The following is a 14,242-nucleotide window of genomic DNA, read 5'->3' on the forward strand; positions in this document are numbered from 1 at the left end:
AAAGGAAATTGTATAAAGAATGTTTGTGTCGGTGAAAATTTGCCAATGGAGACGCGAACATGAGTATTATGATCTCAGACCAGACAAAAATGCAAAAGTGTAAAAGAAGCTACAGAACACCAGGACAGCGTCAAGAACCACAGTACACCATGGAACCACAAAGAAACTACACAGCATCACGGTAGCGTCAAGTAACTACGAAATACCATGGTAGCGTCAAGTAACTACGGAATACCATGGTAGGGTCAAGTAACTACGGAATACCATGGTAGCGTCAAGTAACTACGGAATACCATGGTAGCGTCAAGAACCACAGTACACCATGGAACCACAAAGAAACTACACAGCATCACGATAGCGTCAAGTAACTACGGAATACCATGGTAGCGTCAAGTAACTACGGAATACCATGGTAGCGTCAAGTAACTACGGAATACCATGGTAGCGTCAAGTAACTACGGAATACCATGGTAGCGTCAAGTAACTACGGAATACCATGGTAGCGTCAAGTAACTACGGAATACCATGGTAGGGTCAAGTAACTACGGAATACCATGGTAGCGTCAAGTAACTACGGAATACCATGGTAGCGTCAAGTAACTACGGAATACCATGGTAGCGTCAAGTAACTACGGAATACCATGGTAGCGTCAAGTAACTACGGAATACCATGGTAGTGTCAAGTAACTACGGAATACCATGGTAACGTCAAGTAACTACGGAATACCATGGTAGCGTCAAGTAACTACGGAATACCATGGTAGCGTCAAGTAACTACGGAATACCATGGTAGCGTCAAGTAACTACGGAATACCATGATAGGGTCAAGTAACTACGGAATACCATGGTAGCGTCAAGTAACTACGGAATACCATGGTAGGGTCAAGTAACTACGGAATACCATGGTAGGGTCAAGTAACTACGGAATACCATGGTAGCGTCAAGTAACTACGGAATACCATGGTAGCGTCAAGTAACTATGGAATACCATGGTAGCTTTAAGTAACTACGGAATACCATGGTAGCGTCAAGTAACTACGAAATACCATGGTAGCGTCAAGAACCACAGTACACCATGGAACCACAAAGAAACTACACAGCATCATGGTAGGGTCAAGTAACTACGGAATATCATGGTAGCGTCAAGTAACTACGGAATACCATGGTAGCGTCAAGAACCACAGTACACCATGGAACCACAAAGAAACTACACAGCATCATGGTAGGGTCAAGTAACTACGGAGTACCATGGTAGTGTCAAGAAACTACGGAATACCATGGTAGCGTCAAGTAACTACGGAATACCATGGTAGCGTCAAGAACCACAGTACACCATAGAACCACAAAGAAACTACACAGCATCACGGTAGCGTCAAGTAACTACGGAGTACCATGGTAGCGTCAAGAAACTACGGAATACCATGATAGCGTCAAGTAACTACGGAATACCATGGTAACGTCAAGTAACTACGGAATACCATGGTAACGTCAAGTAACTACGGAATACCATGGTAGCGTCGAGTAACTACGGAATACCATGGTAGCGTCGAGTAACTACGGAATACCATGGTAGCGTCAAGTAACTACGGAATACCATGGTAGCGTCAAGAATTACGGAATACCATGGTAGCGTCAAGAAACTACGAATACCATGGTAGCGTCAAGTAACTACGAAATACCATGGTAGCGTCAAGTAACTACGGAATACCATGGTAGGGTCAAGTAACTACGGAATACCATGGTAGGGTCAAGTAACTATGGAATACCATGGTAACGTCAAGTAACTACGGAATACCATGGTAGCGTCAAGAATTACGGAATACCATGGTAGCGTCAAGAAACTACGAAATACCATGGTAGAGTCAAGTAACTACGAAATACCATGGTAGCGTCAAGTAACTACGGAATACCATGGTAACGTCAAGTAACTACGGAGTACCATGGTAGCGCCAAGTAACTACGGAATACCATGGTAGCGTCAAGTAACTACGGAATACCATGGTAACGTCAAGTAACTAAGGAATACCATGGTAGCGACATGTAACTACAGAATACCGTGGAAGAATCAAGAAACTACAGCATACCTTGGAAGAATCAAGAATCTACAGAATACCACGGAAGAATCAAATAACTACAGAATACCATTAAAGCTGGAACAGTAATGGAAGATCTGACACATATTGACACCAAAGAAGTTCGAATCTTAAAAGTATTGCAGATTATGAAACCAAATAAATCACAAATACTCGATGAAGTCTATCCAGTCACTGCACAATAATTAAATTGTAAAAAATCAGCGACCCTTCTTTTCCAAAACTCTATTAACAGTACCAGAGGACTGGAAACTGGAACATAACTGTTATCCTGCAAGAGGAGACCTAAAAACAAAGCTGAAAATTACAGGCCAACCAGTCTAACTTCTATTCTACCCAAAACAACGAAAAAAAATCAGGGATGGTATCATGAATGACTTCTAACTAAACAATATAATGACTAAACATCGATATGAGTTCAGAAAAGGTCAAGTCACAACTAACTAGAGCACTGAGAAAATGGACAACATTCGACAAAGGAAATAAAGTGGCCATTATATATCTAGATTACCGTAATGGTTTGATACAGTTCCCCGTTACAGACTATAAGATATCTACAAGGTTACGATGTGAAAGAAAACAGCTGTCACAAATTTAATATTACAAAATGTAAACATATTCATTTGTGAAATACTGATACAAACCATTCCAACGAATAATGATATGGGATATTCACAAAGGAAAAAGATTTGTGTGTTATCGTGAATATCAAACTAAAGTTTAGAAAATATGTTCAATAGGCAGCAAAGATACAAACAACAATCTAGACATAATCGTAAATACGGAAAAGCTTTAAGACACTTTCACAAAAATATGTTCCTAAACGTGTACAATACTCTAGTTTGACCGCTACTACTAAAGCAACAACAGACAGCGCGACATTATAGAATGTGTCCAAAAGAACAATACAACTTGCAAAATCCATCAAAAATCTGAAAAACACCAGGATTGCCTAGAATAGCGATGGTTTCGGGCAGGTATGATACAGGTTTATGGAATCTTCAAAGATATTGCTATTTGTAAATAACACGACCTATTTGAAATTCAACCAGGTATTCCTTCATGAGGACACAGTATAAAACTAGCGCAAAAAAAAAACATTCGTCTCAACACTCGGATTTATAGTTTCACGCAACAAGTTGTAAACAATTATAACAACTTATTAGAAGACGTAGAAGAAGCAGAAAATGTCAATAATATTAAATCAAGAATAAGTAATTGCTGGAAAAGACATCAACTTAAGTTTGTGGCAAACTGCTGTCATCGGAGGTGCCAAAATCAGAACAACATTTACGAATTAGGTCAGAGAGGACAAGGGTCTTAATTATAACGATCTCTTAGACATGTAATATGTAAGTTCGTGGTTTTACTGCGTTGGAGAAATCAATTACATATTCTTATTGTTTTTACATTAATGTAGTATTTATTATGATAAAAAGAGAGAATAATTCTTTAAAATTTTATGTTTGACTTTCAATTAAATTTCCTTCCATAATATTGTGACTATTTTGATGTGTTGATGGCACGCTTTAAATCATATCTTGTTGATTTAAACATATTTTATTGTCGACAAAAGACAAATGGATAAGAGACAAGTTCTTACAACTTATAAACTCTTCTCCACAAATACAGTACAGATAATATATTACAACACGTGACATATATTCGTACAATAAACATAAAAATACAGAATTATAGATTTCATGTTTAAGTCAGTTTGTGGATCCATAATGCTGTAAAATCAGGAGTTGATGAGAGAGGGAGGGAGAGAGGGGAGAGAGAGAGGGAGAGAGAGAGAGAGAGGGTGGGGGGAGAGAGAGAGGGGAGAGAGAGATTCATGGACGACTGCATTAGTAAAGATTCAGGTAGCATCAAATCGTTTGGACTGTTGGATATATGTTTGAACTGATTTTACTATTTCGCAATTAGTTTGATATGAATAAGAGTTAATGTCACCCCATAATAAGGTTTCTACGTTAAAAATCACGTCTAGGTCATATAAAATATCAAACAATATACGTCTACAATTAGAAAATAAAGGGCACGAAAGAAAATAGTGACTTGCATCTTCAACGACAACTCCACAAGAGCAATTTGGACAAATTCCCACTCTAAATAAATCTGAGCGTAATCCACTACAGTTGTTCCTTATTCGACAATGTATAACGGAAAGGAAACGGTTACCAGAGTATAGATAATCTGGAACAGAAAAGTTAACGGGAGAAAGTTTAGATCTGAAGGTATTTAAAGACGGAGAGGCTTTGACAGAATTATCTACTTTATTCCACAAATTTATAGACAGTGATATCTTGTTATCATTTAGTTTAAAACTGTATTAAAATAACATAAACTAACATGTAGCTTCTTTTATAAAAAATGTTAATCTGTATTGATTTTAACTATACCTTAATTACCAAAAAAAAGTTTTAAAAGTATTCACATCAAGAGATAGTGTTAAAGTTCCTATCTTTGATCGTGTTTAATGATGATGATTATTAACAACCAAAAACCGATCTGATATGAATAATTATGAGGTGAAGCTTCCGTTAGATAATTACTGATAATGGCTGTAACTAAAAATTCAAATCTCTTTCTTACGTATACAAAAATCTAACTTTCACAATGCTACACTCTATATGGTTACATGGAACTGGTATTAAAAACGGATTATGTAAATTGGAATTAGAATATTTAGGGAAGTTACGTCATGTGGATAAAAATGTGTACACGACTTTCAGAGAGAGAATTATTGACATTTATTTTTCTCAAAAAGTTATAGGAAAAAACAAGTTCTACTCCTAAAGGTAGTGTACAGGTTCCTATGTAAATGACTTTTGTTTAGAGAAGTACATAATATATTATAATATAATATAATATAATATAATATAATATAATATAATATAATATAATATAATATAATATAATATAATATCAGTAACTAAAACTTCCGCGTCACATGATTTGTCCATTAAAACTTGAAGTCATGATGTAGAACAGGGCTTCATTTGGTTAAGTACTGAGAGACATTGCTCGATGAATAAATGACAACTTAGAGCATCACAAATGCTCATCCCCTTAACTCTACTTTCAAGTAAACAGTATCATTTAAAAACTGGAACCTTAGTTTGACGGTATAGTTACATTGTAGAACAGTTTGTTGGAAGATTGGATAGAGTGGATAACTATTTCTATGTATGTATTTAACCGACGATTTATTTTCTTATTTTCTTTTTTTTAAGTTGAATTGTTAAACCATTAAATAGTTATTTTATGTTACTGTAATAACTGACGTCAGAAAAGTCCTTAAAAGCAGATATAATTCGCTATAAAAAGAATGCCATTTTCTGGACACGTATCTATTTTTCTATCCTCAGGGATATTGAAGAGAAGCTATGTAGTCTTGAGAAACTCTGTTTCCGTCTCCGTTAATTGTTATGTCTCTTATACACGTGTGAAACACATTAATGTGTTAAAATAGCTCCCTTCGATCAAGTCAAACATTGCAATTACACACCAGCTATAAACCTTCCGGTCAATGTTTTCAGGAAAGCGATCTATCTGTAAACGGGAAACATATCATCATCATCACCAATTAAAATGATGTGTTTAAACCGGCGTGATTCTGATAAAGACTTAAACACTGAAGGAAGTTGAACTTACAACTACACGGTACCACGATATTGCACAATTAATATAAATTATCTTCATTCATTCTCCGATAGAAACGAATGCGAACATTTGTATATAGTTATGATAACGCCCCAATGAACGCTCCTTAAACCATTTAGTGTTCAAACCATAATTATAGCGTCAAAGAGTCAGACAGGGGAGACAATTTAGGTTCTGAAGGACTAGGCAAACCACAATCCGTGTAAGATCTCAACGGCCAGACACAAACACCTGCTTAATTTAATAGCAGGGTAAGTAGTCTGTACAATTACAATGACTCTCTCATTGCGCAGATTTCCCTTATTTTCATCGCCCCCCCCCCCCCACAAAGAAAATAGAACATCCTCGGTGATGAGTATTCTGAATCAATTTCATGTATCTACGTTTTTATACTTCATCGTCTCCAGACCGATATCAAAGAGACCCGATTGGGCCTACATCACTGAGATCATCCAAAGAAGCTATCAGTCAAATATCATAATTCTGGGCAATGTTAGTATAAAGTTGTTTGACAGTTTTACTAAATTTGACCCTGTAACATTGATATTGGTTCAAGGTAATTTCTCTTCGTAAACCCCATTCGGCTTCATACCAGAAACCTATCAACCAATTAGCAAAATTCAATGCTGTTTAGTTAACGAAAAGAAGTCGTTTGAATGTTTCGACATCTCTGACCTGACCCCTTTGCCCTTCAGATTAGGACAAGGTCATTCCATTTCTAAACTTTGTTGTGTTATCTCTATGGGTGATACCAGTTCAATATATATCTATTGGCCTTTCGGTATTTCAAAATAAGAGGCTTTGACATACTTGATCCATGGTAAAAAGGTTAAGGTCACGTTTTTGGCATATAGTTGACTCCAGTGATGTTGAAAGTAGATACATAAACTTTGTCATGCTCCTTTTCAAGGAAGCTACCTACCAAATATCATGTCCATAAGCAGTCGTTTAAAGGAAAGCTGACGCACGATGGAAGTCGCAACATGACATAAACTCGGCTAAGCTAAAGAGTCTATAGAATGTAGAGCGTTAGAATCATGTTGACTAGCCTGATTAATGATGTGTAACAGAGACGTCATTGGAGATTTGAGAGACAACGTCTGTATTGTATAATCGTTTTACAGTGACGTGCGGTATATATATTTTTTATTGTACATATCGGAATAGAGAACCTAAGGTTTATAATAGAAATAGCTATTACCGTTTCCGGCGGAATTCACTACAAGTCACGGCATACAATGAGCCAAGAATAAGACAAACGCATTTCCGTCAAAGGAAATATTTTACATACCATATAATGCTCAGCCAAACAAGGAAGTACAATTGATTTGATTGTAACTGATGTTATCATGTATATCCAGGCCTTCTGACTCATGCGATCCTTAGTCTGACGCTCATTGAGGCGAGCATTTACTACATACGCCCCATCCTCGACATTCCGGGCAACAGCGATGCTTAGGGACATGTCTAACATTATTCCAAGTCTCTATGAGGGCACCAGTATAACAGCGTTCATTTTTTTTTCAAAATCTCCGCTAGACTTCGAACCCGGAACCTCTGATTACTAGTCTTATGATTGACCGATCGATCGCGCAAAATTCTCTCTAGCCGCGTACCAAGGTTATATCTTCGAGTTTCCATGGTTACAGAAAAGCATTGAATTGCCAAAATATTGAAGTATTTACGAATGTGCTTTAATGAAAACATGAAATATATGATATAGATATATAACCGTCTGAAAGACTACAGACCAAATGTAAAAACAACTGATATGCATGTCCCAGTATTCGTCACACAGTGCTAACCCTTAAACAGTGCCAATTTCTTAAATATAGTTTATGATATACCAGTCAGTTTCATCTTATTGTTTTGGCTCCTGTAAACTTGTCAAAGCACAGGAGTAATAGTTAATGTTTAACTGTGAATGTTGATACCATTTACAGTATAACGAGAAACATACTGAGTGTATCTTTTCCCCATTAATGCAGACTTCCGATGTATGGAATGCAGTATATCTACTGAATAGGAATTGTCTTATCGAATGCACCGCACCTAAACGCTCCGGAAACACTTCCGGCGAAAATCATGGATGAAACACAAGATTCCACAGCGCCTGTCGGATGCCAGCATTATAAGAGGAAATGTGCCCTCATCGTAAGTTTCTTTTTTACCTTAATGACACTCGTAACTTGACACAATGCCGCTTACCGATGTTGTCATCGGATACAGCATTTCACTGTCATTTAACAAACATGATAACACTATGTTGAAAACAACAACATTGACCTCGACCTACTACATACCTGACCACCGTTATCTATGTATACAATAAAGTATCACGAAAAATACCACAAGATATTTTTTACCTGAAAATAATCTTGCTAATAAGAGTCACATTAGGCAAAAATTATTATAGTGTAGCTGGCAGTTCTGGAGTGAAAGAAATCTGAAATGAGCTACATGAGATTGATTACTTTGATGTAGAAAGGGTGTAAATAAAGCGCGATAAGAAACGGACTGTATCTCTTTGTAATGCTGTAGCAAAGAAATTCGAGACAACTGGCCTCTAAAACCATTTTCTTCCATACTTACATTACAAACTTTTTAAAGATAAACACTTTAACGGTGGTATAAAGCTTAACAATTTTCAAGATTATTGTGGCAAATAGTTTCTGTTAACTTTTGATATTTAAAAAAAGTAAAGATGCAACTTTAAGCTATTTACAGCTGAAGTACCACCCTATATTGTATACCAATTTCAGTTGGAAATATGGAGCTAAAGCTTGCAGAGACCTTATATTTGTCAGTAGCATGAACTACCAGGGGCAATAGTTGTACTAGTGATGTATGGAATGTTGATAATTTGTTCATTTAAGAGTAAAACACATACAGTATTTGTTTATAACTTATTTTCTTTACGAATCTGTAGTCAATTTACCTTTAAGATTCATGTGATTTTCAATTGATTGATATCAACTTTGTTAAAAGTTTGGTGAGGGGTATGTCACCCTCAAGGACAGATGTGATTCCAGCTTCAGTGATGCTATTCGCAATAATTTTAGTAACTAAAATTGCAGATAGATAGCCAGAACCCTTCTGATTATTTTTAATATATGTTTATTAGAATCCTGAGTAGTTTAATTGCAATTACCAAATAAGGTAGTATCTTGTACATGTAGGACACCTACATCTGATCCAATCCAAGGGTCATATTCTGATATGGATGATATTCAAACATTTGCTTCTAATCAAATGCTTTATATCATTCAATTACCTACCTTTCTTATTATTGTTTGCAAGTACATGAGAAATGATTTAGGTATAGAACATAACATTACTACAGCTCATGATTGATAAAGAACACACATATTTATACTAGCTTCTTTTCAATATGTTACACATGTAATGGCAGCCCCCATGCCCAGTAATGTTGTGGATCTGCATGTGTGAACATAAACACATTTGGATTGGTAAAACAATTTACAGGATCAGGTTGGATTATGTCTTGTGTGACCAAACTACATGTATAAGAAATGTATTCATTTCTGTAAAAAATAATATGTGATGTTTTGTGTTTAACCATTTCAAGCCAAAATTTTTTACATTAACACCATTAAAATCTCCTGTTCTCCCTCGAACCTGTAAATCTTCACCAGGTCCTGTAAATAGTTTGACCCCACTTGGAGCAATACAGTGGACCGCGATTAAAATTGTTTTCTACGATAACTGTATACAGGATTATTTTCGGAAGCTCAGATTGGATGCGTCTAAGACTGGTAAACCAGAGGTCACAATTAGATCTCTAGTGAAGGCATTGAAATAACAAATAACTACATGTAACATACATTTCACTGATATCTGTAGCAGTTATAGTTTGTTTATGACATTCTAGATACAGTGTATCATAAACTTTTCTTGACCATTGAAGTTTAAAATGAAAAAAAAATGTGTTAATGTCTGACCATCTATTGCTTTCATTGCAGTCACCTTGTTGCAAAAAAATCTATACCTGTCGAGTTTGTCATGATGATGAAGAAAATCACCAGCTTGTGAGACAGGAAGTTCAAGAGGTCAAGTGTCTTATTTGTGAAAGAGTTCAGAAGGTAAGCTGTAACGTATTATATAATATTTGGCTTGGATTTTGGTTAAAGTCGATTTGAAAGAATTTTTCAAATTACCATTAAAGAATTTCACAAAGATCTGGGTGGTCCATCTATATATATAAACAAACATATTTGTTTGCTTTATCACCCTGTGATCAGAAAGGTTCATTTTGAGACGGAATCTCCATGTGATAACTTTTGGATACCCCACTGAACAACATACAGGAGACCTGTCAAATAGTTAAATTGTAGATAATTAAGCTATCAGAAATTACAAATGTTTTAGAATTTAAAATTACAATATTGACAGTGATGAATTAGCAGTCATGAGATTTTGTCTACATTTACTGTCATGAAATCTTTTGACATTAGTTGTGGTGAAGTTTATCTACATTACACGTACCTGTGATGAAGTCTTATCGATATATATATATATATTAATGATAACGGTGATCAATAACAATGCTGTTTACAGATAGTCTTTATAAAGTATTATCTCATTTATAGTTGTTTGGAATTGATATAGAGTTATAGCATTAAATTCCTTTCACTATTGAAGGTAGAACATTACAAAATCTCCAGACTTTACAGCTACAAAAGAAAAAAAAATGAGAGAGAAACAAACAAAAACAAAAGTCAAGCTTATCTGTAGATCTTTTATAGGATCTTAACCCTTTCGGCGCCGTAGGCGACTGAAGTTGACATGCAGACAGGCTGCTGTAGGCGACTTTAGTCGACAATTTTTGCCATTGTTCTCGGATATTTTCCGGAAAATATTTGGCGCTGAGCTGTATATTGTGAGATATATTTGGCGCTGAGCTGTACATTGTGAGAAATATTTGGTGCTGAGCTGTACATTGTGAGAAATATTTGGCGCCGAAAGGGTTAAAGAGTTACTTTTGATGTTTTCAGGTGGCTAGGTCTTGTGAGGGTGAGGATTGTAAGACAGTGTTTGGAAGATACTTCTGTGAGAAGTGTAGACTATATGATGATGAAAACAAGAAACAGTTCCACTGTGATAAATGTGGTCTATGCAGGTTTGTTATACATATACCACTGGTAAAGGAATTATTACTCTATGGGGTTTTAATTTCTGGTCAGACAATCATGCTGATTCAATAGTAATGTGCCCATTAGGCTAGTGGTACCTGTTTCTGAAATTCATGGAATTTTATTTCTGTATGGTAAACCACATTAAATTTTTTTCCTGATTTATGTTAACTAGAACTAGCAGATTTTACACAGGCAGTGAAAGTCCCTTGTAAACCAAAAGTGTTTTTAGCATAGACATTATTCAGGGATTATGTAAATATCTAGTTGGCATCCTAGGTAGTAAAGTAGGCAGTTAACAGTGAAATAGTGAACAGTCAGTTTATTTTAGATAACATAGATAGATAGAGTTTGGTTTCATTTTGAAATGTAACCAAACTTTCTGGTACATGTTCGACTTTCAATTCCAATGGAAAATATTTTAATTCTTTCTCAAGTAATTTAATTAATACTTTAGGACATTTACAAGATAAGAACTGAAATCTTTTCTAGTAAAGAAGTGAAACAAATGATGGAATTTTGAAATTTTGTTACAGAGTGGGTGGGGATGAGAACTACTTCCATTGTGATACATGTGGTGTGTGCCTTGCAAAGGAACTGAAAAATGCCCACAAGGTTGGTTTGTTGTGTGAAAATCAGAATTGTGTTAATAACGAATGATTACTATAATTTTTATTTTAATTTCATTTTTTTCCCATTTAAGTGTATAAATAAACCAATATGAAGTGAATCATTAGGCTATTTAGCTGCCAGTACAACTATAAATACACATGCATAATTTATCAAATAATTTATAATATTGTATCATAAATTCACAATAAAATATCAATACTGATCATAGGCTTACTGCTTTTTCTTATCTGTAATGTTACTCTGTCACAATGATAAGGGCCCATGATTATATTAGTACAAGGTCCATGGTTATATGAGTACAGGGGCCCATGGTTATAGGCGTACAAGGGGCCATGATTATTGGAGTACAAGGGTCATGGTTATAGGCTTACAAGGGGCCATGATTATAGGAGTACAAGGGGCCGTGATTATAGAAGTACAAGGGGTCATTTTTATAGGAGTATTTACGATGGGCTAATACAAGGGATGAATGGTTGTGGGTTATCTAATGATTGCTTTTTTACTGTGGGCTTATACAAAGGGCTGTAAATGCAGGTCATTTATGAACCCTTGGTTGTGAGTTATTTACTATGTACTGATGCAAGGGACTGTGGTTATTGAAGTTGTATGACAAATCAAGTTCTTCTTCCAGTGTATTGAGCAAGCTTCACGGTCAAATTGTGCTGTATGTTTAGAGGATCTCCATACATCAAGGATAGCTGCCCATATACCCCCATGTGGCCATCTCATTCACTAGTAAGTACAGATACTCTTGTGTAGTAACAAAAATATCATTTACTAGTAAATAGATACCCTGTTAATGAAAAAAATCTTATTCAGCAATAAGTAAGTGAAGTTTTCACAATTTTATTGAATGTTACAAGTACAATTGTTGTAAATTTCAATAAAGTCATGGATGGACCCTGGTTTTCCCAATTAATGTTATAAGTATCATATCTTGTAACAAAATGTAACAAACTATAGAACCTCTTAACACTAACAATTTAAACATTATTGATGATATAAGTTTCTCCTACTTTCAGTGCATGTTTCAAAGAAATGTTAAAGACTGGGTAAGTAAATTTTCCTCATTCTTAGAAATTGGATTTTGCTCGGATAATACCATTTTGTTCTAGAACTGACCATGTACTGAAAACCGACCTCTCCTTATGGATGTTTCTGTAATGGTTTTAGTATGATTCTGAGCAAATCTTGTTGTTTGTGTTATAGGAACTATGCTTGCCCAACCTGCAACCATTCAATGGTCAAGATGGACAATGTTTGGGAACACATTGATGAGGAGATTGCACATACACCTATGCCTGAGGAATACAGGGATTACATAGTCCAAATTCTCTGTCGTGACTGCCACAAGGTCATTTATCAATCAAAATAATCCTTACATTGAGATAGAGTCCATTCCAAGAGCAATACATTGCCTTTTGAATGATTTATGAAGATTTTGATAGATAATCTTAATTCAATTTTAACAAAAATGGCATGATTTTGTAGGTAATCACCAAAATTGCATAAATAAGTATTTAATGGAAAACTAGAATACAACATGCTCTTAGATTTTGACATCAGATTTCTCAAAGATGTTGATTTAATGATTCTTAATAAAGACTATTACATCAGCAAGTTTAAAACAATTTCATTTTAAGGTAAGTAAATGAAAATATTTGTTTTATTTGGCTGAAGCAGTTAATGTTCATATCTACAGAAGAATAAAATGCTGTCTCTTATATTTCACTTTAAACAAATAAATGCAGTATCTTAGAATGAAATGTTTTTATGTTACAGGAAAGCTCTGTACTGTTTCATGTGCTAGGGTTGAAGTGCCAGCAATGTGGTTCTTACAACACTTGTAGAACAGCAGACCCTGTGGAAGATTCAAATGAGGACAACGGAAAACCAAGTAACACAGACGGGTCAGGAGATTCTGCCTCTTTCAGTCAGGATTAATCCACATCTTAGAAAGCTTGAGCACTGTGATAACAACTATACACCAGAAAAAGTCCTAAAACTCTTAATGTAACTGCTACAATAGTGATTCAGCCTCTTTTGTATGACTCACAGATTTATACTTAATCAAAACTGAATTTGTTGGTTTTCAACACTGAACCTGCATGTGTTGGTCTATATCAAATCTGAGGTATGATTTTTACCATTGAAACAACACATGTTGGTCTATATCACATTCGGAGTATAATTTTTCCACTGAAACAGAAAATGTTAGTCTATATCACATTTGGGGTATACTTATTACCACTGAAACAGAACATGTGGTCTATAAAAAAATTGGGGTGTAATTTTTACCACTGAAACAGAACATGTTGGTCTATATCACATTTGGGGTATAATTTTTACCACTGAAACAGAACATGTTGGTCTATAAAAAAAATTGAGGTGTAATTTTTACCACTGAAACAGAACATGTTGGTCTATATCATACATGTAACTAAATGATAATTTAAACCACTTCAGCAATATGTTGGTCTAAATTACATTTGAGATATAACTTTCACAAGTGAAGCAGAAAATCTCTGTCTATATTATTATACATATAATTTCAATAGTTTCAGTAAGAGAAGAAACATATCAGATAGATGTACTGTTTTGTTTGGAATATTTTCAAAGTCTTAAAATACAGTTAACCTGCATACTTAATACAAACTTATTTGTTTACAACAGTCTGAATTATATCAGCTGACC

The 14,242-nt window shown here is 35.1% G+C and overlaps 1 protein-coding gene across 1 annotated transcript; it reads left to right on the forward strand.

Moving 5' to 3' along the window:
- Window positions 1-7,847: 7,847 nt before the first annotated feature.
- LOC132561210 (RING finger and CHY zinc finger domain-containing protein 1-like) lies at window positions 7,848-13,976 on the forward strand. Its single transcript, XM_060225943.1, has 8 exons — window positions 7,848-7,916; window positions 9,746-9,865; window positions 10,778-10,902; window positions 11,452-11,530; window positions 12,180-12,283; window positions 12,571-12,600; window positions 12,758-12,902; window positions 13,331-13,976. Exons 1-8 carry the CDS (start codon window positions 7,848-7,850, stop codon window positions 13,490-13,492), a joined length of 834 nt encoding a protein of 277 aa, XP_060081926.1. The 3' UTR covers window positions 13,493-13,976.
- Window positions 13,977-14,242: the final 266 nt, after the last annotated feature.

Source organism: Ylistrum balloti, unplaced genomic scaffold, assembly GCF_031769215.1.
Source record: "Ylistrum balloti isolate Yb309-2 unplaced genomic scaffold, AGI_CSIRO_Ybal_v1 Utg369668, whole genome shotgun sequence".
Classification (NCBI taxonomy): domain Eukaryota; kingdom Metazoa; phylum Mollusca; class Bivalvia; order Pectinida; family Pectinidae; genus Ylistrum; species Ylistrum balloti.

Coding starts and splice junctions, on each gene's coding strand:
- LOC132561210 (XM_060225943.1), top strand. CDS start 7,848: ATGGATGAAACACAAGATTCCACAGCGCCTGTCGGATGCCAGCATTAT. Junction 12,601..12,757: donor AAAGAAATGTTAAAGACTGG/GTAAGTAAATTT, acceptor TTTGTGTTATAG/GAACTATGCTTGCCCAACCT. Junction 12,903..13,330: donor TCTGTCGTGACTGCCACAAG/GTCATTTATCAA, acceptor TTTATGTTACAG/GAAAGCTCTGTACTGTTTCA.